A 21,511-nucleotide genomic window follows, 5' to 3' on the forward strand; every position below is an offset into this window, starting at 1 on the left:
AAATATGTGAATCACACCATCAGGCTACATGCCTTAAACTTATGCAGTAATATGTTAATTTTTCCCAATAAAACTGGAGAAAAAAAAGCCGCTGATGAAGACAATATTATGTATACTGTTAATAACGTTTCTTTCGTGTTGTGAATTTGGGGGAGTGTCATACACTCATTAATTTGCACCAGGCTTACCCATATTACTTACAAAAATAGGATTTCCTTCCAGTGCAGTTTTCAAAGGACTTTGAAAACATTTGTGAAAATCAGAAGGTGTTCCTTTATAAAGTATCTATCCATCATACATTCTCTTGTGGTTTTGTAAGAAGGTGGGGCAAGTGAATTTTCCTACAATGTTTACATTCAAGACTACCCTCTGCAGTGTGGGTTCTTCTGTGGCTTCTCACGGAAACGCACGGATGGCCTTCCCCCGTCCCTTACATTCATACGGTTTCTCCCCCGCGTGCACCCATGCGTCCTCGAAAGACTGTGATAAAGGAAGGCTTTCGCCACTTTCCTTTCCATTCGGTTTCTCTCTAGTAGGAGTTCCGTGTATGTGAAGGTAACAGCGAGTAGGACTGGACCGTATTGTTTGTGCACATAGCGTTTCTCGCCCGTGTGAGTGATCTCGTGTATTCAGAAAGAACTGGAACAGAAGGCTTTTCCCACATTCCTTACATTCATACGGCTACGCTCCGCTATGAGTTCTCTCGTGGTTTCGTAGGGAACTGGAACGAGTAAAGGCTTTACCACAATGTTTACACTGATAGGGTTTCTCCCCGGTGTGAGTCCGTTCGTGTGTTCGCAACGAACTAGGACAATCGAAGGCCTTCCCACATTCCTTACATTTACAAGGCCCGTCTCCAGTGTGCTTTATCATGTGCCTTTGAACGTTTGAGAGAGTAATGAAGGCTTTCCCACACTGCTTACATTCATACGGCTTCTCTCCGCTATGGGTCCTTTCGTGCTTTTGCATAGAACTGAGATAAATGAAGGCTTTCCCACACTGCTTACATTCATACGGCTTCTCTCCGCTGTGGGTCCTTTCGTGTTTTTGCATAGAACTGAGGTAAGTGAAGGCTTTCCCACACTGTTTACATTCGTAGGGTTTCTCCCCGGTGTGACTTCTTTCGTGTTTCTGGAGGGAACAGGGAAAACTGAAGGCTTTGCCACATTCCTTACATTCGTGAGGTTTTTTCCTACTATGACTTCTTTCGTGGTTTTGAAGGGACATGGAGGAACTGAAGGCTTTGCCACATTCCTTACATCCGTATGGCTTTTCTCCGCTGTGGATCTTTTCGTGACATCGAAAGTAATTGGGGCAGTCGAAGACCTTCCCGCACTCCTTACACTTGTAAGGTCCATCTCCGGCGGCCTTCATCACGTGTCTTTGAAATATCGCGAGAGGACTCACGGGGTTCTCACAGTCGTTACATTCACAGGGCTCCTCGCCCGTGTGACTTCTCTCGTGTTTTCGGAAATACTTGGGACAACTGAAGGACTTCCCACAGATCTTGCATTCATAGGACTTCTCCCCGCTGTGTCTCCTTTCATGGTTTCGAAAGTATACGGGACAGCTGTAGGTTTTACCGCATACCTTACATTCGTACGGCTTCTCGCCCCGGTGTCTCTTTTCATGACTGCGGAAGGATCTAGGGCAGCTGAAGCCTTTACCGCACTGCTTACACTCGTAGGGTTTCTCGCCGGTGTGCGTTTTCTCATGTTTTCGAAAGTAATTTGGGCAACTGAAGGCTTTCCCGCACTTCTTGCACTCATAGGGCTTCTCTCCAGTGTGAGTTCTCTCGTGTATTCGGATGTAACTGGCGTAACTGAAGGCTTTCCCACATTGCTTACACTCGTACGGCTTCTCGCCGGTGTGAGTTCGCTCGTGAATCCGGCAGTAGCTGAGACAACTGAGGGCTTTCCCACAGTGCTTACACCTGTAGGGCTGCTCTCCAGTGTGCGTCCGCTCGTGTTTCTGGAAGTTGTGGCGATACCGGAATGTTTCTCCGCACTGTTTGCACGCGTAGGGCTTTTCGCCCGTGTGGATCCTTTCGTGCTTGCGAATGGACTGGCAGTGCTTGAAGGCTTTCCCACAGTGCTGGCACTTGTAAGGTTTCTCGCCCGTGTGAGTCCTGACGTGTACGCGGATGGACTGGCGATGTTTGAAGGCCTTCCCACACTCCTTACACTTATAAGGCTTCTCTTCGTATTCCTGGTACTCGTACAGTTTGTGGCCAGTGTGGGAGAGCATGTGCCTGCTGAAGGATGAATGATGCCTGAACACCTGTCCACAGAAACTGCATTTACGGAGTTTGATTCCAGTAGAAATCTTCTTTATCGGCTTCGGACTTGGATTCTGGCGGCAGGGGTCTCCGCGCTGACTACCTTCCTTACTTTGACAGGGACCCTCTACCACGCGCCTGCCGGAGAAGGGAGAAGCAGGTTATTAACGGTTTATTAGGAATTTCGTACTCACTGCATTATTGCAATGAGATTTTTTTTTTTTCCGCCATTTTCCCAAAAACACCGTGTGTGGGTTTCGTGCTGGTGGTCTGGAAGTGAACGTGTGCTAGGCATTCTGCGAGAGGACTCGATCGCAGCTCTTATCAAGAGAGATGGTCATCAACGGGGTTTCTGAAGACATTTTTCCACGTGTACTATTTTTCACACGTCGAACATCTAGGTCACATGACAGCAAAAATTCCTGATGAAAATATCCGAAAAATGAACAGACTTGAAAACTGGTCTGATTTGTTTTATTTGCTTGTTTGTTTTAATTTCGTGACAAAGATGCTCTCATGGGACACTCTTTTTTTATTTTTATTTATTTATTTACTTTTAACTAAACATTAAAAAGGTGGGGGGGGTGGGCACCTGGGTGGCTCAGTCAGTTGGGCGTCTGACTTCGGCTCAGGTCAAGGTCTCCCGGTTCATGAGCCTGCAGCTTGCTTCGGACTCTGTGTCTCCCTCTTTTTCTCTGCCCCTCCCTGCACCTCCCTCTCTCTCTCTCTCAAAAATAAACATTAAACAGTTTTTTTAAAAAATAACATAAACGAGTTCCATGCTCTCTACTAACTGAGTTGGCCAGGCACCCCCAGGGACACTGCTCTTATATGAGTGGGACTCACCTTCGATTTGTCTCATGTTCATACAGACTTTTACTGTTACGATCTTCCCATTTGTCTCCTACAACGCAGACCAGGAAAAATCAATTATAAAAAAATACTAAAATTATTTTAGCTGCTACATCCCTGATGAACCGTCACCACGGCTGCTTCATTTACCAACGGATTTGCTTTCCGCACGTAACCTCTCGAAACAGCACTGATAAACAAGCAACACTGGCTCCCTAGTTGATTAAGTGAATAAGAATAGTGACCAAGCAAGTAAGAATATCGTCATCCCTACCTACTGAGGCCAGGTTCCTGAAGGTTTCCTGCATCACATCTCTGTAGAGTTTCTTCTGGGAAGGATTCAGAAGAGCCCACTCCTCCAGGGTGAAGTTCACAGCCACATCCTCCAAGGCCACTGAGTCCTAAAACATCCCATACATGTGTACAGGGGGATGGGTAAGACGGGCAGAACTGGCGATCTATACTCAATTCGTAAGAAATTCACATACGACCCTGACTTCTCAACATTTATTCTACGACTCGGTTCTCAGACTCCTCCTCTCAGGCCACACTCACGTCCTCGTGAATTTAACAGCATCACGAACACACGGAATTTACTGCCACGTTTTTACGGTGATCACTTCAAACCTTCATTGCTCTCTACTGTCAGGGAACAGAACACCTTGGAGAAACACTACAGAAAGGGAAGAAATGTTTCCATCTTAAGACCATCAATTCTTTGTGAGAAAAACTTTCATCTCCTTAAATAACCACATCAGGCACTACTCCATGAAGCCTGGGGTCATAAGTGCATGATGTTTTATGAACAAAAACAGGGAAAAAAAAAAAATGGAAGCTTTTTCTCCTATTCCCATCCCCAAACATGAGGAGCCAGGAGGATCCAAACTATCGTTAAGATCCAGCTGGCCATAATGTCCTAACGTCCTGCAGGCCATTGCAGTCATATCCAGCTAGATGAACACCAATACTCTCATAGAAGAGTACAATTCTCATTTGTATAATATTTATCACGGAAATCAGTTTTGCCTTCCGTGCTCTGTCTCATTTCACGGACCAGGATGATATTCGGAGGACTCAACTCAGACGGGAGGAAAAGACGTGACAACTTAGACATCCCCAAAATCCATATACTAACGAGTCTCAGAGTTGCCTCCCATTAATTTTTAGGACACAAAGGCACACAAACCTGAAGAGATTTTCTGACAGCATCATAACAAACCAGGGCCTTGTGACCTTGAGGAACATGTTAAGGCCTGGAGTTTGCAAGGGACTTCGCTGAATTCCACACCAGTACTTGAAGATGTATGTGTACGGGATATGAAACAGAGTCCAAAAATCTCATCAAAGCCCCTTTTTCTGATTCCTGGTGCAACGGATACCCAACCAGCCATTTGAGAGGCTTTCCTCCCAACTTCTCTCATTTCCGAGTTCCTCTGTTGGGAAGGCAGGATAACAGTCTATCCAAGCACAGGAATCCCTCAACGGATTAATTCCCCTAAATGCTGGTCCGTGAAAGAGATCAGTAATTCAATGATGTCCATGTCTAGGGAACAGCGAAAACTTCCCACCCAGCAATTCTAATGCTAGAATGGATGGATTCAGTAGAGTGACAGCAAATGAGGAACATTTCTCAGGGAGTAATGAGGTGCCTCTTGACCAGTAATGAACTGGTCAGTCGTAAGTATTCTTTCCACCATGGAACTGCAGAGCACGTTCATAAAAAGTCCTATTAGCTAGTGTGCAGAAGAGAATGAACATTAGGAAGCCGGAGACTGCTTAGGAAGCCTTAGAGTGGCGGCTGTGTGGCTCAGTCAGTTAAGCACCTGACTTCAGCTCAGGTCATGCTCTCCTGGTTTGTGAGTTCGAGCCCCGTGTCGGGCTCTGTGCTGACAGCTCAGAGCCCGGAGTCTGGAGCCTGCTTCGGATTGTGTTTTCCTCTCTCTCGAATTACAGAGATAAAAAGTAGTCATTTAAAGATACATCCAGGGGCACCTGGGTGGCTCAGTCAGTTAACTGTCTGACTCCTGATCTCAGCTAAGGTCTTGATCTCAGGGTGGGAGTTTAAGCCCCAAGTGGGTGTAAAGCCTACTTTAAAAAAAAAAAAAAAAAGGGAAAAAGGTCCATAATATTCTATGCTTCTCAACAAGGCTCATCCTCAAGACAATCTATTTCACAAGAGTATAAGTGGCCAGGACTGTCCCAAGGCCTATTCGACCCAAGAGGAGGTAAACAGCCAACTTAAGTCCCTTCTAGCCTTATCACCTCCAGAAGGTAGAGTGCTTCTTCTGAGGATGACGAGGTTTTTTTTTTTTCCCCCTCATGACACCAAATATGTGATGTCTGTCCCAACACCACTTCTCCAATTCTATGTCACCAAACGGGTGTCTAACAGTTCAATTCGCTTACAACACTAACACCCAGAGTCCACATCAGACTCCATAGGCGAAGAGTTCAGTCCCACACACTGCCCCTACTTCGGACGCTGGCTGTGACACTTCTGCTCGGCCGCCCACACATTTGGATCCCCTCCATGTGCCATCATGTACGGTAACTTACATGACACAGACAAGAGGTAGTGATGCCAAGTCAGGTCTTAGTCATACGCCTAAGGGGAGTGGGGGGGGGGAGGGGATCTTGCAGAGCTGCCCCCTCCTCTCTGGACACGCCAACCTTCCTGCACCTGGATGTAGGTGTTCACCCACCTGGACAACCCCCGAATTGGGTCTGCAAGGGTTTTCGTGGAGATTTCATTCAATGGACACAATTTATGAAATCTCTGGCCACTGGTGATTAACTCACTCTCCATAGCCTGTCTTCTCTCTCCAGATGCTGGGAGCTGGGGCTCAAAGTCCCAAGCCCTTAATCAAGGCTTGGTGTTCATGGTGTGTTCAACCCTCACCCTGCTATGTAGTAGCAGTATATATTTATATTTACTGTGAGATATATATATATACACACACACACACACGTTATATATATATATATATATATATATATATGTAATATATATATAATATATATATAATATATATTATATATTAATATAATATATATATGTGTGTGTGTGTGTATATGTATATATATATATATATATATATATATATATATATACATATATATATATGTTATATATATATATATAAAGGGGCAGCGCCTGAGTGGCTCAGTCTGTTGAGCATCTGACTTCAGCTCCGGTCATGATATCACAGTTCATGAGTTCGAGGCCCGCAGGGGGCTCTCTGCTGTCAGCACGGAGCCCACTGCAGATCCTCAGTCTCCCTCTCTCTCTCTGCTCCTCCCCCGCTCGCACTCTTCTCTTTCAAAAGTAAACACTAAAAAAAAATGTTTTTAAAAGACACGATCGGGGCGCCTGGGTGGCTCAGCCGGTTAAGCGTCCGACTTCAGCTCAGGTCATGATCTCGCGGTCCGTGAGTTCGAGCCCCAAGTCGGGCTCTGTGCTGACCGCTCAGAGCCTGGAGCCTGTTTCGGATTCTGTGTCTCCCTCTCTCTCTGACCCTCCCCCGTTCATGCTCTGTCTCTCTCTGTCTCAAAAATAAATAAATGTTAAAAAAAATTTTTTTTTAATTAAAAAAAAAAAAAAGACACGATCACCCCCTTATCAGTTAGGTAATTCCAAGGGCTTCAAGTGGTTTTTGCTAGGAACTAAGAGACATACCTTTCCCACTGTAGCACAGGTCAAACCCAAGTATGTAGAAAAATAAGCTCCCTAAAGACGGAGACCAAATCATTGGAGAGGAGGATGCTTCCTTCCCCTGTGCCCACACCTACCTCTCTACACATCAACTGGGCTTTTATTTAATATACGTGCACTACCCTGAAAGAACTAAATGCTTTCTGGTAACATTAGGAAGAAGGCCAGGATGTCCCCTCTCCCCAGTCCTGGTCAACCTTGTACTAGAATTCTTAACTAATGCAGTAAGACCCAAAAAGGAAAAAACAAAAAAAAAACCAGTATGCAGGTTGGGAAGCTAGAAATAAAATGGTCTTTGCAGCAAAAGACAAAAGACTGTCTGTGGAGCAAATCGCATAGTCCCAGATGACAAGAAAATCCCTTCCAACTCCAGCTGACCCTTGAACAACTTGGGAGTTAGGGGCACCAAACCCTTGGGCAGTCAAATATCTGGGTACATCTTCTGGCCGCCCATAACTATGGACAGCCTACTGTTGACCGGGATCCTTAAGAACAACATAAAAGCCGATTAACACGTATTTTGTATGTTACGTGCCCTAGATCCTTCCAGTAAAGTAAGCTAAAGAAAACATTAATGAAATTATAAGGAAACGTTGATTGAAAAAAATCTACCCATAGGTAGGCCCAGCCAGGCTGGATCAGGCCCCGGGCGCGGTGGGTAATGGCTGCGGGCCTGGCCCCAGGATGGCCACGGTCCATCCCCTGGTAGCTTCAGCTGGGCCAGGCCTCAGGGTGGCGACAGCAGCCTGGAGGCTGGTGGAGCTGCCTCGCCCGCTGGGAGCTGCACCCCAGGCCCACGCCCCTCAGCAGCTGTGGCCACACCTAAGCGCTCCCACCTCCAGGAGGACTAGGGTGCCGTCCCCCGCTGGCCTGGGAGGGACCCGACGACCGTAGCTGTCCCAAATGCAGCGCCAGAGGCCAACCTGCTTGCATAGGACTCAGTGGGTGTGGCCTCCTTGTGCATCGCCGATGAGTCTCCCCATTTCAGCCCAGCCTCCTGAAGACCAGCGCGAGATACGCCACCCGACCACCCCATCAGTACACGGGCGACCTGCAGCCCTGCCCCGTGCCAGCACCTCCACGGGTACTCAGGAGGCAGCAAGCACTACCTCTGGCCCGTCACTTTCGATTCAGTCCAGGGAAGGCCGGGCCGGGGGGGTGGGGGTGGGGGTAGCTGTAAATAAATGCCTTGTCGGGGCGCCTGCGTGGCTCAGTCCGTTAAGCGTCTGACTTCGGCTCAGGTCATGATGTCATGGTTCAGGAGTTCGAACCCCGTATCAGGCTCTGTGCTGACAGCTTGGGAGCCAGGAGCCTCCTTTGGATTCTGTGTCTCCCCCTCCCTCTCCCTCTCTCTCTCTCTGCCCCGCCCCAGCTCACATCCTGTCTCTCTCAAAAATCAACAAACATTAAAAAAATTTTTTAAATACAAAATACCTTGTGGCTTTTGCTATCATCTCCTTAAAATTTTTTTTACACCCGCGTACCCACAGAGTTCAAACCTGTGTTAAAAGGTCAACTATACCAAGAGAATAAGGAAAGCTGAAGGACAAAATGTTAATTTACAAAAGTCAATTACTATTTTTTTTTTATTTTTTTTAACGTTTATTTATTTTTGAGACAGAGAGAGACAGAGCATGAATGGGGGAGGGTCAGAGAGAGAGAGACACAGAATCTGAAACAAGCTCCAAGCTCTGAGCTGTCAGCAAAGAGCCTGACGCGGGGCTTGAACTCACGGACCGCGAGATCATGACCTGAGCCGAAGTCGGCCGCTTAACCGACTGAGCCACCCAGGCGCCCCGCATTACTATTTTTTTTTAAGTTTATTTACTTATTTTGAGAGAGAGAGAGAGAGAGAGAGAGCGCGCGCAAGCACACGGGAGGGGCAGAGAGAGGATCATAAGCAGGCTCCGCACTGTCAGCAAGGAGGCCGATGCAGGGCTTGAACCCACGAGCGGTGAGATCATGACCTGAGCTGAAATCAAGCGTCAGACACTGAATCGACTGAGCCAACCAGGCACCCTTCACTTTCTAAAGATCCACACAAGAATACAGAACCCATCTTTGAGAAAGGACTAAACACAATTCAATAGAAAATGTAGCCTTTAGAGTAAATAGGGCAGGAAGAACTAGACATCCATAAACATACACACAAAGAATCCGTGCACAGATTTTACACCTCTCACAAAAATTAAACAATGGATCGTAGCCCTGCCCCCGGCTACGGAGCGTGACAGGGGGCATGGGCTTGGACTATCCCAGGGACTTGGTGAGGGGGCGGGGGGTCCAAGCACCACGACGCTGTGACCAAAGCACAGCAAAGTGAGCACACAGGGTCAGTGGTGATGTCGACCACCCACCCGACCAGTCTTGAAATAGGGACCGAGGAGTCTAATACGTGTGAGTCGGGGGCTGGCAGGAAGGTGGGTGGGGGTGGGGGTGAAGGATCATAGATTTAGTGTAAAATGTTAAACTACAAAACTAACTCCTAAAAGAGAACACAGGAGAAAATCTAGGCAGCCCTGGGTTTGGTGATTGCTTCGGGGACACAATGACGAAAGCGAGATCCAAGAAAGAAAAAATAAATATGTTTTCATCCAGATGAAGAACTCCTGCCCAGAGAAAGACAGTGTTAATTAAGGAGATGAAAACACAAGCCACAGACTGGCAGAAAATCTTTATAAATCACTTACCTGATAAAGGACTGGTATCTCAAATATCCAAAGAACTCTTAAAACTCGTAGAAGACGAACAACCCAATTAAAAATGGGAAATAGATCTGAACACGCAGGTCGAGGAACGGTATAAGGAAGCGTACAAAAGCAATTTGAAAATGCTGGGTCTTTGGAAAATTGCAAATAAAAGAGTTATCACCAGCCTCTAGGTGTAAACCCTGACAATTGTTTTTGGGTTGGTTGGTTTGTTGTAATGCGAGGGCCTGAATTAAGCTTTGATTGCTAAGGCATTCACTTCAAAGATGGCCATTTCAAATAAACACACAGCCAGCCTGCAGGAAGAATAAGGCCCCAGCCCCTCACTGAGCCATCTTTTTTGTTAAACATCTTGATTGATTTCAATAACTATCTGGGCCGCTGGTTTTTTCTCCTCCTCCACTTGAAATGCCCGCTCTTGTGTTTTAAATTCACCAAAGAGGGGTGCCCGGCTGGCTCAGTCGCTTGGGTGGCCGACTTTGGCTCAGGTCATGATCTCACGGTCTGTGGGTTCGAGCCCCGCGTCGGGCTCTGTGCTGACAGTGCGGAGCCTGCTTGGAATTCTGTCTCCCTCTCTGTCCCTCTCCCGCTCAAGCTCTGTTTCTCTCAAAATAAATAAGCTTAATAAAAAAATTTTTTAATTTAAATTCACCAACAAATAGAAACCCTAGACGCCCATCCACACCCCAAGAAAAGCAGATCCCAAGCCCCCTGCCTGCCCCCCGCCGCCTCCCCAGCTAACGGAACCTCCTGTGTGAGCCCAGCTGTGCTGCATAATTTCCAGGTCCTCTAATAAACCTTTTTTTTTTTTCCCCCAAAGTTTCCAGATGATCACTGCTGAACAGTGTCTCTCAATTCTAAGAACCAAAAGGGCCAGTCCAACCACAACACTGGTACCGGAAGGCTGAGGTCGGCACAAAACGACCGGCGTAGCAAGAGGACCGCATGACCGGCCTTGCGGGGACTGGGAGAAATGCCCTTTACCTGCAACTTGCTTACCAAACCACCTAACTCAGGTAGCTCCCACCATCTGGAAAGGAGTACTGTTTGTTGGGGGATCTGTCACACTGTGGGGGGGGGGGGGGTCTGTCACACTGCAACGTGCTTGCGACGTGGGCTACCCGCGGTGTCCACCCCAAAAGGTCACAGTCGTCAGAGTAATCAAATGATCTCCCCAGAGCAGCAGGAGTCGGTCCTGGGGTTCTAATGAGACAATTCGACTGCTAATTAATTCTAAAGGCCTTAATTGACTATTAGCATGCATAAGGGTCCTCCATACCTCAAGGCAAGGAGAGCTAAGGAGGGTGAAATTGCAATCACGAGGCTACTGTCGTATCCCAAGGACAGGCTCTAGGCTAAAGGCAGGAGGAAAACAGTCCCACATTTGAGCAGTCTGGGAGAACTCCGCCTGTGACCAGAGTCAGTGACTCATGTCCGGACTATAAGCCCGAACCCAGAAGAGTGAAGCAGCCTTGCAATGGCACCACCAGAGGAAAAAAAAAAAATGTAACAAAGCCCAATGGTCTCTGTGTCACTCTTCACACCTGACTCGATGGGATATGGGTCCGATTCCGGGCATGATGGTGCTTAAAAAAAAGAAAAAAAAAAAATGAAAGGACAGATATAAATGTCATCAACATCCGGGGTGCCTGGGTGGCTCGGTCAATTAAGCATCCGACTTCGGCTCAGGTCATGATCTCACGGTGCGAAAGTTCGAGCCCCACGTTGGGCTCTGTGCTGACCGCTCAGAGCCTGGAGCCGGCTTTGGATTCTGTCTCCCTCTCTCTCTCTCTGCCCCTCCCCTGCTCATGCTCTGTCTCTCTCTCAAAAAATAAATGTTAAAATTGTTTTTCAATAAATAAATATCACCGACATCCGGTGTAAGCACCCAAGATCCCAGAGGACAAACACCTGCTCCTTGATAAATGCAAAAGCCCAAGGCACGTCCTGGGTGTTCCTCAATGGTCCTGGGTGTTCCTCAATGCTATCATACCAGCCTGCCGAGAGACTCTGGTCTCCGGCTCTAGAGGGTTCGCCTAAGGGGTTTTCTCAAAGACCCTGTGCATATCACACAGGAGGCAGACCTCAAGCCAGAAGTCTCTTGGGACTCCCTGGAAAGGAAAATTGCTAACTATGAGGGCTCACGGTGCCATCATCCAAAAGTGTCTGGTAACAGGGACACCTGGGTGGTTCAGTCGGTTAAGCGTCTGACTTCAGCTCAGGCCATGATCTCACGGTTCATGACTTCAAGCCCCGCGTCGGGCTCTGTGCTGACAGCTCAGAGCCTGGAGCCTGCTTCCGATTCTGTGTCTCGCACTCTCCTTGCCCCTCCCCCACTCAGATTGTGTGTGTGTGTGTGTGTGTGTGTGTGTGTGTGTGTGTGCACGTGTCTCTCTCAAAAATAAATCAAAGTTTTTTTAATTACACACACACACACACACACACACACACACACTATACCTTAACTAAAAAATCAAACCTTCCTTGAAGATTTTATGCAGGAAGGAGAGAGGGGAATCAATTGGCTAATTGCGGGTTTTTGGTGGTTTGAAACAGGCTCTGAATTGTCACTCACAGCTGCCAAATACATCAACCGGCTGGTATCTCTCAAGACCCTACAATCCATTAAGTTTCTTAAAGATCCATCCAGGCCTCTATGCTTGTTTCCGCCGAGATACCACAGACCCTAAGCTCCCTCAACTTCCCCCTGAACAGGGCAGAACCAAGAAATACAGCCCCTGCCACCAGTGGAATCCCCTGAGAGGATTACCAGGGCCTCTAACGAGGAGGAAGAGGGAACTGGGAAGGCAAAGGCTCCCAGAGCTACCAACTTATACTAGGACCTCCTTCCAGACTTGGAGATTTGCTGCCTGGCTCTATGCCCATCGTGACATCACAGTGATCACAGCTAAGGCTCCCAGGGAATGGAAAACATTAAGAAGAGCCCATCTCCTGCTAGGCGAAACTGGGAAGGTCCAATGGGTTTTCTAATTCCTCGACCCCAACCCTTCTTTTCCTACCCTGAAGAGGCCCCCATTTGACCCACGCCCAGAGAAGGAGTCCTTGCAGGGCGTTCCCCCTAATCACAGCATGGCACTACCACATCTTGATTGGAACGGTCAAAACCATCCAAAAAGGCAAGAAACTCCTTGGAAAAAGCTTGTGTTTTCTTTCTCGGTCCCCTGAAGATGTAAATCTTACCATGCCTTTGAAATGTAAACACCCCAGCAGGTAACTAAAACTCCCCGCAACAGCTGGCCGACAGAAGGAACAAAGAGAGGCTACACGAATTAGGCTTTTCATGGGGTGTGTTAAATTACGTGGGAGGCACCGTCGAATCAGTGATGATAAACTCTCAGGTCATAAGTTATGGGTGGATGCTATTAAAAGAAGCGTTCTAGAAATTGCACGAAATTCCCGAGACTCCCCTATGTCCTGGTATAACGTTATCCCTTGTAATTCTAGTTATTATCTTGGAATGTTACGTGCCACAGAAATAAACAAATTGTCCTGGCAACGGCATCACGATGAACTCTCATCGGATCTTTAACCATGGCCATTTTTAAGTCCTTTGTCACTCAATAGACAGGTGTTTTACTCTGATGCTCTTGCGAGATATTCAGAGATATTCGTGGAGATATTCTCAGAGATATTCGTGGAGAGGGCTATGACAAGCCCTCTTGAATTCAGGTTTCTGATAACTTTCAGATCATTCCACTGAACTGGGTAAGAATTTACAGTGCTCTCAGGAAAAACCGCATCCATAAAACTGCTAACCAAAGATCAAGAGCAAGGATTAATTACATAGGACTGAGTGAACTGATAAGGATAATTTTTATGACTTTTTGCTTAAAATTTTCGGACTCTTTAATCTTTTGCTTCCTAGATCTAAGAAAACCCTTTCTCTTAAGCTAGCTATGACTTACACCAATTTAGGATAAAGTATACCTTTGTGAACAAAGGTGAAACTATCACTTTTCCTCCCTACCTGATCTCTCCAGAATTCAGAAACTTTTAATGAGTATTCGCAGTCGCATAATAATACAGTTACATAAAATCAGTAAGAATCTAGTCTCCTTGCAAAAGGACACAATTGAAAACATTAGTTGTATTACCAAGGCTTTGACTGAAATGTTACGTTTAACAGAGACACACGTAGATTCAAGTATGAACAGACAGCTTTTTAAGGAACTAAGGCTGACTTTACAGAGCCAATAAAGCCCCGTGGAAAAATCAAGCCTGATACCTAGTTAATAGGGCTCCCAGCAGCCTTACCAGGTGACTAGGGAAGGTGACTTTCTGTAGGTGCAGGAACCTCAGGATATTTTGAGGACCTCGAGAACAGAGGAATTAAACCCAAGCCAATAGGTGTTGCAGGCAAAGTCTGATGGTTAAGTCCTTGGCTTGGCTTCCTAGCCACAAGAAATTTTTAAAAGTCCAACCTGGGGCGCCTGAGTGGCTCAGTCGGTTAGGCGTCAGCTCAGGTCATGATCTCACAGTCTGTGAGTTCAAGCCCTGTGTCGGGCTCTGTGCCGATAGCTCAGAGCCTGGAGCCTGCTTCAGATTCTGTGTCTTCCCCTCTCTAGGCCCCTCTGAGCTCATGCTCTGTCTCTCTCTGTCTCAAAAATAAATAAAAACATTCAAAAAAAAAAAAAAAAAGTCCAACCTGAGATTCCTTATGCAAAGTTCCAACAAAGCAGACTATGCGGTCAATCACTATTCTTACTGCACTTATGTAAATTACCAGGCCAAATTTATTAAAACTAGACTCAATTTGCAAACCAATTCGTTTTACTATGGTTATCTTAGATAGAAATGGGGGTGGCTATACAGAGAAAAATTAAGTCATTAATACACCTTTATAAATATTAGATTCTAGGGGCACCATGAGATCAGGACCTGAGCCCAAGTAGGATGTTTACAACCCACTGAGCCACCCAGGCGCCCCTCACGGATTTAGTTTTATTGTGGGACTCTTCAAATTGGGGACAATGGTTATGGACTGGACTTCAGACTACTGCCCGTTCAACTATCACAGGATTTGCTACCATAATCCGACCTACTTTCTGGGTTTGGACAAACCCTACTCCTGGACTTTCAGCAGATTAACTAACCAGGCAGTTAATGTCCTCACCATCGATTCTGATTCCTCCGCATCACAAGGGTGGATTGTAGTGTAAACCCTGACAGTTTCAGGGTTTTTTTTTTTTTCTTTTTTGCGATGCATGGGGCCTGACTTAAGCTTTGCTTGCTGAGGCATTCACTTCAAAGAGGCATACGCTTCAAAGACAGTATCTAGAATAAACACATTGCCGGCCACGTGACTAGATAAAGAGCCAAACCACCTCCTTTGTTTTGGAGATCTTGGTTGATTCTAACTGACCACTCAGACCATTTGCTGTGTCTCTTGTGATTTAAATTTCTGCTCTTAAGTTTTAAATTCACCCATAATGAGTGTGAGCCAGTAAAATCACAGACCCCCACCCTTACCTCAATAAAATAAGAACCCAAGCCTGGGTGTTGTCTCTCTCTACCGAGGACGTGTGTGACACACGAGGACGTGTGACCCCCAGTGCGCTGTATAATTTCCAGCTCTTTTGGTTATAAATTCCCCCCCCCCAAGTTTCCTGGTGGTTACTGCTGAAAGGGAGTCTTACAGTCATAATAACAGCATCCACAAGGGCCAGTCCAACCATAACTGGTACTAAGACCCAGCACAAAACATAGGCGAATGGGGAGCCTGGCTGGCTCAGTGGGTAAAGCACTTAACTCGATCTTGAGATCAACTTGTGAGTTCCAGCCCAACTAGTTTACTTGAACAAACACACCAAATACAGGCAAATGGAGAAGCAATCACTGGTAAATCCACAGGATGACAGAGTCTTCAGTTACAAAAAAAGAAATGAGATTCCAAAGCCCAAAACCACATGGAGAAAATTTAAAATCCTATTCCTAAGTGAAAGAAGCCATTACGACAACACTCTCTGGCTCCAAGCATATGACATTCTGGAAAAGATAAACGTAAAAGACAGTAGACGATCCTCGGTTGCTAGGGAATGAACAAGGGGAGCACGAGCACGCGAGATGTTCAGGACAATGACAATATTCTGTACGACACAGAAATGATGAAGACATGTGTTTTCATATTAGCTGAAGACCTGACATTGTGTAAGAGTCAACCCTACTGTAAACTACTCCAAAGTTGGCTCATCAAAATAACAAATGCACCAGAGTAATAGGAGATAAAAAAAAATATAGGACAGGGGCGCCCGGCTGGCTCGGCTGGAGAAGTGTGCAACTCTTGATCTCAGGGTCATGAGTTCGAGCCCCTCAGTGGGTGTAGAGATTCCTAAAAAAAAGAAACAAACCTTAAAAAAAAAAAAAAACCTACCTCTGCTAAAAACTATATGTATATATTTATATATCATGATATATAAATATATGACAGTGTCCAGATAGAGGGGTTATGTGGGAAATCTCTGCACTTTGTGATCAAGTTTTCTGTACAATGTAAATGCTCTTTAAAAAGACAAGTCTTGGGGCGCCTGGGTGGCTCAGTCGGTTAAGCGGCCGACTTCAGCTCAGGTCACGATCTCGCGGTCCGTGAGTTCGAGCCCCGCGTCGGGCTCTGGGCTGACCGCTCAGAGCCTGGAGCCTGTTTCGGATTCTGTGTCTCCCTCTCTCTCTGCCCCTCCGCCGCGCATGTTCTGTCTCTCTCTGTCTCAAAAATAATAAAACGTTAAAAAAAAATTAAAATAAATAAATAAATAAAAATAAAAAGACAAGTCTAGGGGCACCTGCGTAGCTCAGTCAGCTAAGCATCTTGGTTTCCGCTCGGGTCATTATGTCATGGTTCGTGAGTTCAAGTCCTGATGCTAGAAAACTGAACATCTTTAATTAATCCGAACTTATTTCAATAACCCACTATGCTGCTCCTGGAGGCCCGCAGCCTGAGACTTAGACGAGAAACTTCCACTCCATGCCTTGTTCCACAGCCCGGCTTTACAAATTCTGAGAAGGGGGGCACCTGGGTGGCTCAGTCCACTGAGCGTGGGACTTCGGCCCAGGTCATGATCTCCCCCGGTTTGGGAGTTCAAGCCCCGCCTTGGACTCTGTGCTGACAGCTCAGAGCCTGGAGCCTGCTTTAGAGTCTGTGCGTGTGTGTCTCACTCTCTCTCTCAAAAATAAACACTAAAAAAAATTTTTTTTCAATTCTGGGAAGGTATGAAAAGCAACGTGAGTTCCACCACGAATGGAAGTGATGTCGATCACAAACGAAGTGATGTCGTCCCTCAACTCTAGGAACTGCCACTGATTTTCGCTCGGGTGCACCTCAGCAGCTCCCCAGGAAGCCTCAGGGTCTGGGGAACGTGGGGGGACTCCGCCGGCATCATGGCATCTCATCTCTTTTTACACTGTGGCCTAGCGACCCGCACGTACAAAAGCTAATCCAAACACGAAAAACGACCCGAGAAACTTCAACACGTTCATCTCACACCGTGAGGTTGCCTTGAGTAAAACGGAACACAAATCCTACTTGGGTTTCCCGCATTTTCCACCTTGCCTCACACCGTATCTCTCCACCAGCTTACAGTTTAGGAGCCCAAGTGCTGAAGGAAACCGGGGCCCAAGGGCTGCGCTGTTCCATCAGTAAAGGAATCCAGGAAAGAAACTGGACTCAGCAGGGACGAGCAGCCCGCGTCCCACAGGACACGAGGAGAGCCACCTTCAGAAGGTTCCCCGGTCTAGACGGTCCCGGTGGAGACAGAAGCCCTGGAGTGGGTCAGTCCCCGCGGAGGGAAGGGAGGGACACCCGAGCAGCCACAGGAATGCGCTCAGGGAGCCCTGCACACCCTCCCCTCCCCTCCCCTCCCCTCCCCTCCCTTCCCCTCCCCTCCCCGGGGCAAAGGGAACCTCTCCCTGCCTCAGGGTTCCAGGCTCCCAAGTGAGGACACTCAGCAGGGTTCCGTTTAAGGTTCTGACCCAGATGACCCCCCCATTCACTGACACGGTTCCAGGACACAGAACTGGACTTTCACAGACTTCTCGACGGACGTGATTTATACTGAGCGCACCTCCGCCGGGCGTGCAAGACCAGGCCTACAAACAGGCCCAAGGCAATGAGAGCTACAACTCCAGAAAGGCCTCCACTGCCTCGTCACCCCACCCACCCCGAGTGCCATCCCAGATTTCCACCAGCCTGCAGCTTCTCTCAGAATAAAGGGCTCCTGGGGCGCCTGGGTGGCTAAGTCGGTTAAGTGTCCGACTTCAGCTCAGGTCATGATCTTGTGGTTCAAGAGTTCGAGCCCCTCGTCGGGATCTGTGCTGACAGCTTGGAGCCTGCCTGGAGCCTGCTTCCGATTCTGTGTCTCCCTCTCTCTCTGACCCTCCCCCCATTCATGCTCTGTCTCTCTGTCTCAAAAATAAATAAACGTTAAAAAAAAAAAAAAAAAGAATAAAGGGCTCCTTCTACAATGGCAGTGAGCAAACAGGACACCTGCAGAGAGAGGGACCCCAAGGACAACTGGGGGCCTTCAAGTACTTGCTTTTGCAGGTTTAAGGGGGTCTTAGCTTAAGGTGCTCGTGGCTGGCTCAGTCTGGCTCAGTTGATAGTCTGTGACCTTTGATCTTGGGGTCATAAGTTCGAGCCCCACGTTGGTTACAGTTTACTCACAAAAAAAAAAAAAAAAAGATTAAGAAAGAAAGAAAGAAAGAAAGGAAGGAAGGATCTAACAAGGGGGTCTTAGCTTAGAGACCCTGACCTCAGGCTTCTGCTTCCCCTTGGAGTTGGGTTGGACACCACTGACATTTTATTTATTTTTTTAAATGTTTATTAACTTTTGAGAGACAGAGAGACAGAGAGACAGAGCGTGAGTGGGGGAGAGGAAGAGAGAGAGAGGGAGACACAGAATCCGAAGCAGGCGCCAGGCTCTGAACTGTCCCCACAGAGCCCGACTCAGGGCTCGAACTCCCGGACTGTGAGATCATGACCTGAGCCGAAGTCGCATGCTCAACAGACTGAGCCATCCAGGCGCCCCTGACACCACCGACATCTTAAATCACACAAAAGCACGGCTCGAAGAGGCCAGCAAAAATCACTCAAACCCAGTGTTTATGCGGAAAAGAGAGAAGAAAATTGGAAGGCACTCTGCTAGGTCAGCAAGAACCCCCACAAGTAATTATTGCATTCCCGGAGGGGGGGAAAAGTGTTAATTATTATTTCCACGGCAAGTAATTGTTTTTATAAACTCTTAATCATACCTGATTAAGAATCAGGGGCGCCTGGGTGGCGCAGACCGTTAAGCATTCAGCTTCGGCTCAGGTCATGATCCTGCATTTGGGGGGTTCCAGCCCCGTGTCGGACTCTGGGCCGACAACTCAGAGCCTGGAGCCTGCTTTGGATTCTTGTGGCTCCCTCTCTCTCTGCCCCTCCCCCACTCACGCTCATTCTCTCTCTCTCTCTCTAAAAAACAAACAAACATTTAAAAAAGCTAAAGAATCACACTTCTGGTCTGCATATCCAAGCCCTGGAAATCCATGTGAACTCACCCCAAATAAAAGAACAAACCTCAGACTCTTACTAGCTAGCTGCGCTGGGAGGAAAAAAAGGGAAACAACAATTTTTAAGCCGTGCAACTGTAGTACTGGACTATTTTTTCTGAAATTACCTCTTTCGCGCCTCTTTGGAAATACTTCACACGGAGTTTCAAGCTCTGCTGATTACATGAATTTTCAGACACTGAAAAACTAAGACTAAAATAAAGTGAAAAAAAATCTTCTAAAAGCAACTTACTCAGAGAGGGGCAGCGCTGACCTGGAACTGTGCTCACAGCACAGAACGCTCGGGAAAGTTTCAAAGAGGAACCGCCACCCAAAGGACTTCCCATAGGATGTCTGTGCCCAGGAAAGATCCTGGGGGGAGAGGCACAAGGATTTCATACAAAGTAGTTCCAGGTGATTATTCTCGGCGTTTCTCTCAAGTCAAATATCCACACAGAAGACTAGCCTTTTAAAAAACAGCTATGCACGGACTGTGGCTAAATAATGAGCTAAAATGCTGGGTGTTTGAAATGCACCCATAGAACCAATGATTGATAATGATGCTGTGAACTGGCAAAGGGAAGCTGGCGTTAGGGAAGGCGGGAAGGAACTAGAAATGTAGGTGTTCACTGCCTGCCCCAGGGAGAGCTAGGCTGGGGGCGTGTAGCGGGGACAGAGTCACAGACTTCAGACCGTGCTTCCCAAACATCTGGAACGCTCAGGAGAAAATGAGCCCGCCCTGGGCAAAAGGAGGGACTGGGGACCCCACAGATCACAGCTTCTCCCACGCACAAACGCGAAGGAGTCACGATTGTCCCCCTGACGACCCTCCCCGTGGCCACCACACAATCGGAGGAGACGCGGCTGCGGGTGCAAAGCTGCCCAGGGTCTCCGGGGCCGAAGTCGCCGTGCACAGGACGGGGCAGCCCGGACGCCAGGGTCCCCGCTCCCGGCCCAGCACCCAAGCCGAAGGGGACCCAGGCGCCGTCGGCCAACTCGGGTCCGCAGACTCGGGAGATGACCGCGGGGGTCCCGCCACAGCCGGTTCCGGCCGGTTCCAACCGGCCCCTCGGCGCCCGGCTCTGGACCCCAGGAGGCACGCTCACCATTTCTAGGTTTCCTGGGTCCCCCGGCGGCCGTCCTTAGAGCACTGCCCCCGGTGTAGCTCACAGCGCGAAATAACGGCGGCTTGAGCAACGTGGCACCTTTAAATACAGGCGACCCGCGATCCCCAGGGAGGCTGAAAAGCGCAGGGACGTCCGGGGTGGTTGCGGAGCGGCGCCCCACCCACCGCGCCGCCGCCGCCCCTGATTGGACAGTTCTCAAGGCCTCGCCCCCTCACGCCTGAGTGACAGCGGGCGCCGGAGGTTAGGTGTCGGCGCTTAACTCCGGCCAGGAGGCGCCCTATCCAGGAACGTGTGGGTGAAAGCGCAGTACTGCCTGTCCGCTCCCAGAACTCTGACACTTCTTTGCAAACACAGACACTTAAAAAAATCATGTCTCCAAGGGCGCCAGGGCGGCTCAGTTGGTTAAGCGCGCGACTTCAGCTCCGGTGGTGATCTCACGATTGGTGGGTTCCAAGCCCACCTAGGACTTTGCGCCCACAGCGTGGAACCTGCTTTGGATTCTCCGTCTCCCTCTCTCTGCCCCTCTGCTGCTCGTGCTCGCTCCTTCTCTCTCAAAAATAAGTGAACAAATTAAAAAAAAAATGTATTTAAAGTCACCTCTCCAGACACAATAATGAATCTAGCTACCTTTCGGTCTTCGGCTGTTGCAAAACGGGAGTCTGACACAGTACTTTTGCCAAAAAGGTGCACAGGCAAATAGCAGGGGTGCATTAGGCGGGCATCCTTCCAGAACTTAGGTCAGATTCAGAAAAACGTCACTGGAACCAAAAACAAACCATCGCTTCAGATGGAAACTGGCTTCTGGGTTTAGAATGGTTAAATTTAGAAAACGTTTCTGACATGAAAAATTGGGATCGCATGGAAATCGTAAGCAGGGACTCTTTCTTACCGGTGATTCAGTCACACCCGCCCCCCCACCCCCACACCCTCCCCCCGCCGTCGTGATCCGTCCCTTTCTAGTGATCACATGATTTAATCCGTCTATAATCCATCTATAATGAAATTTATCAGAAAACTGGGTTTCGTCAGAATAGCAATCCCACTGATTGATGAATCTAGGATACCAGAGAGTAACCATCATGCTGACAATGATGGAATCACTCTGTGACAGGCATCCTCTCCAATACAGCAGGCAAAACTACCATTTCTTTTCTTTATTCTTTTTTATTTTTCTTTATTTATTTTTTAATTTTACATCCAAGTTAGTTAGCATGTAGCGCAACAATGATTTCAGGGATAGATTCCTTAATGCCCCTGACCCATTCAGCCCACCCCCACTCTCACAACCCCTCCA

At 47.8% G+C, this 21,511-nt stretch overlaps 1 protein-coding gene across 1 annotated transcript; it reads right to left on the reverse strand.

The window, feature by feature from the left end:
- Nucleotides 1-201: 201 nt before the first annotated feature.
- Nucleotides 202-20,639, reverse strand: LOC122213995 (zinc finger protein 709-like). Its single transcript, XM_042928513.1, has 4 exons — nucleotides 20,197-20,639; nucleotides 3,405-3,531; nucleotides 3,125-3,182; nucleotides 202-2,416 (listed from the first exon to the last, which is right to left on the reverse strand). The coding sequence occupies exons 1-4, from the start codon at nucleotides 20,197-20,199 to the stop codon at nucleotides 682-684; spliced, it is 1,923 nt and encodes a 640-aa protein (XP_042784447.1). The 5' UTR covers nucleotides 20,200-20,639; the 3' UTR covers nucleotides 202-681.
- Between the last annotated feature and the right edge of the window lie 872 nt (nucleotides 20,640-21,511).

This window comes from Panthera leo, chromosome A2 (genome assembly GCF_018350215.1).
Source record: "Panthera leo isolate Ple1 chromosome A2, P.leo_Ple1_pat1.1, whole genome shotgun sequence".
Classification (NCBI taxonomy): Eukaryota; Metazoa; Chordata; class Mammalia; order Carnivora; family Felidae; genus Panthera; species Panthera leo.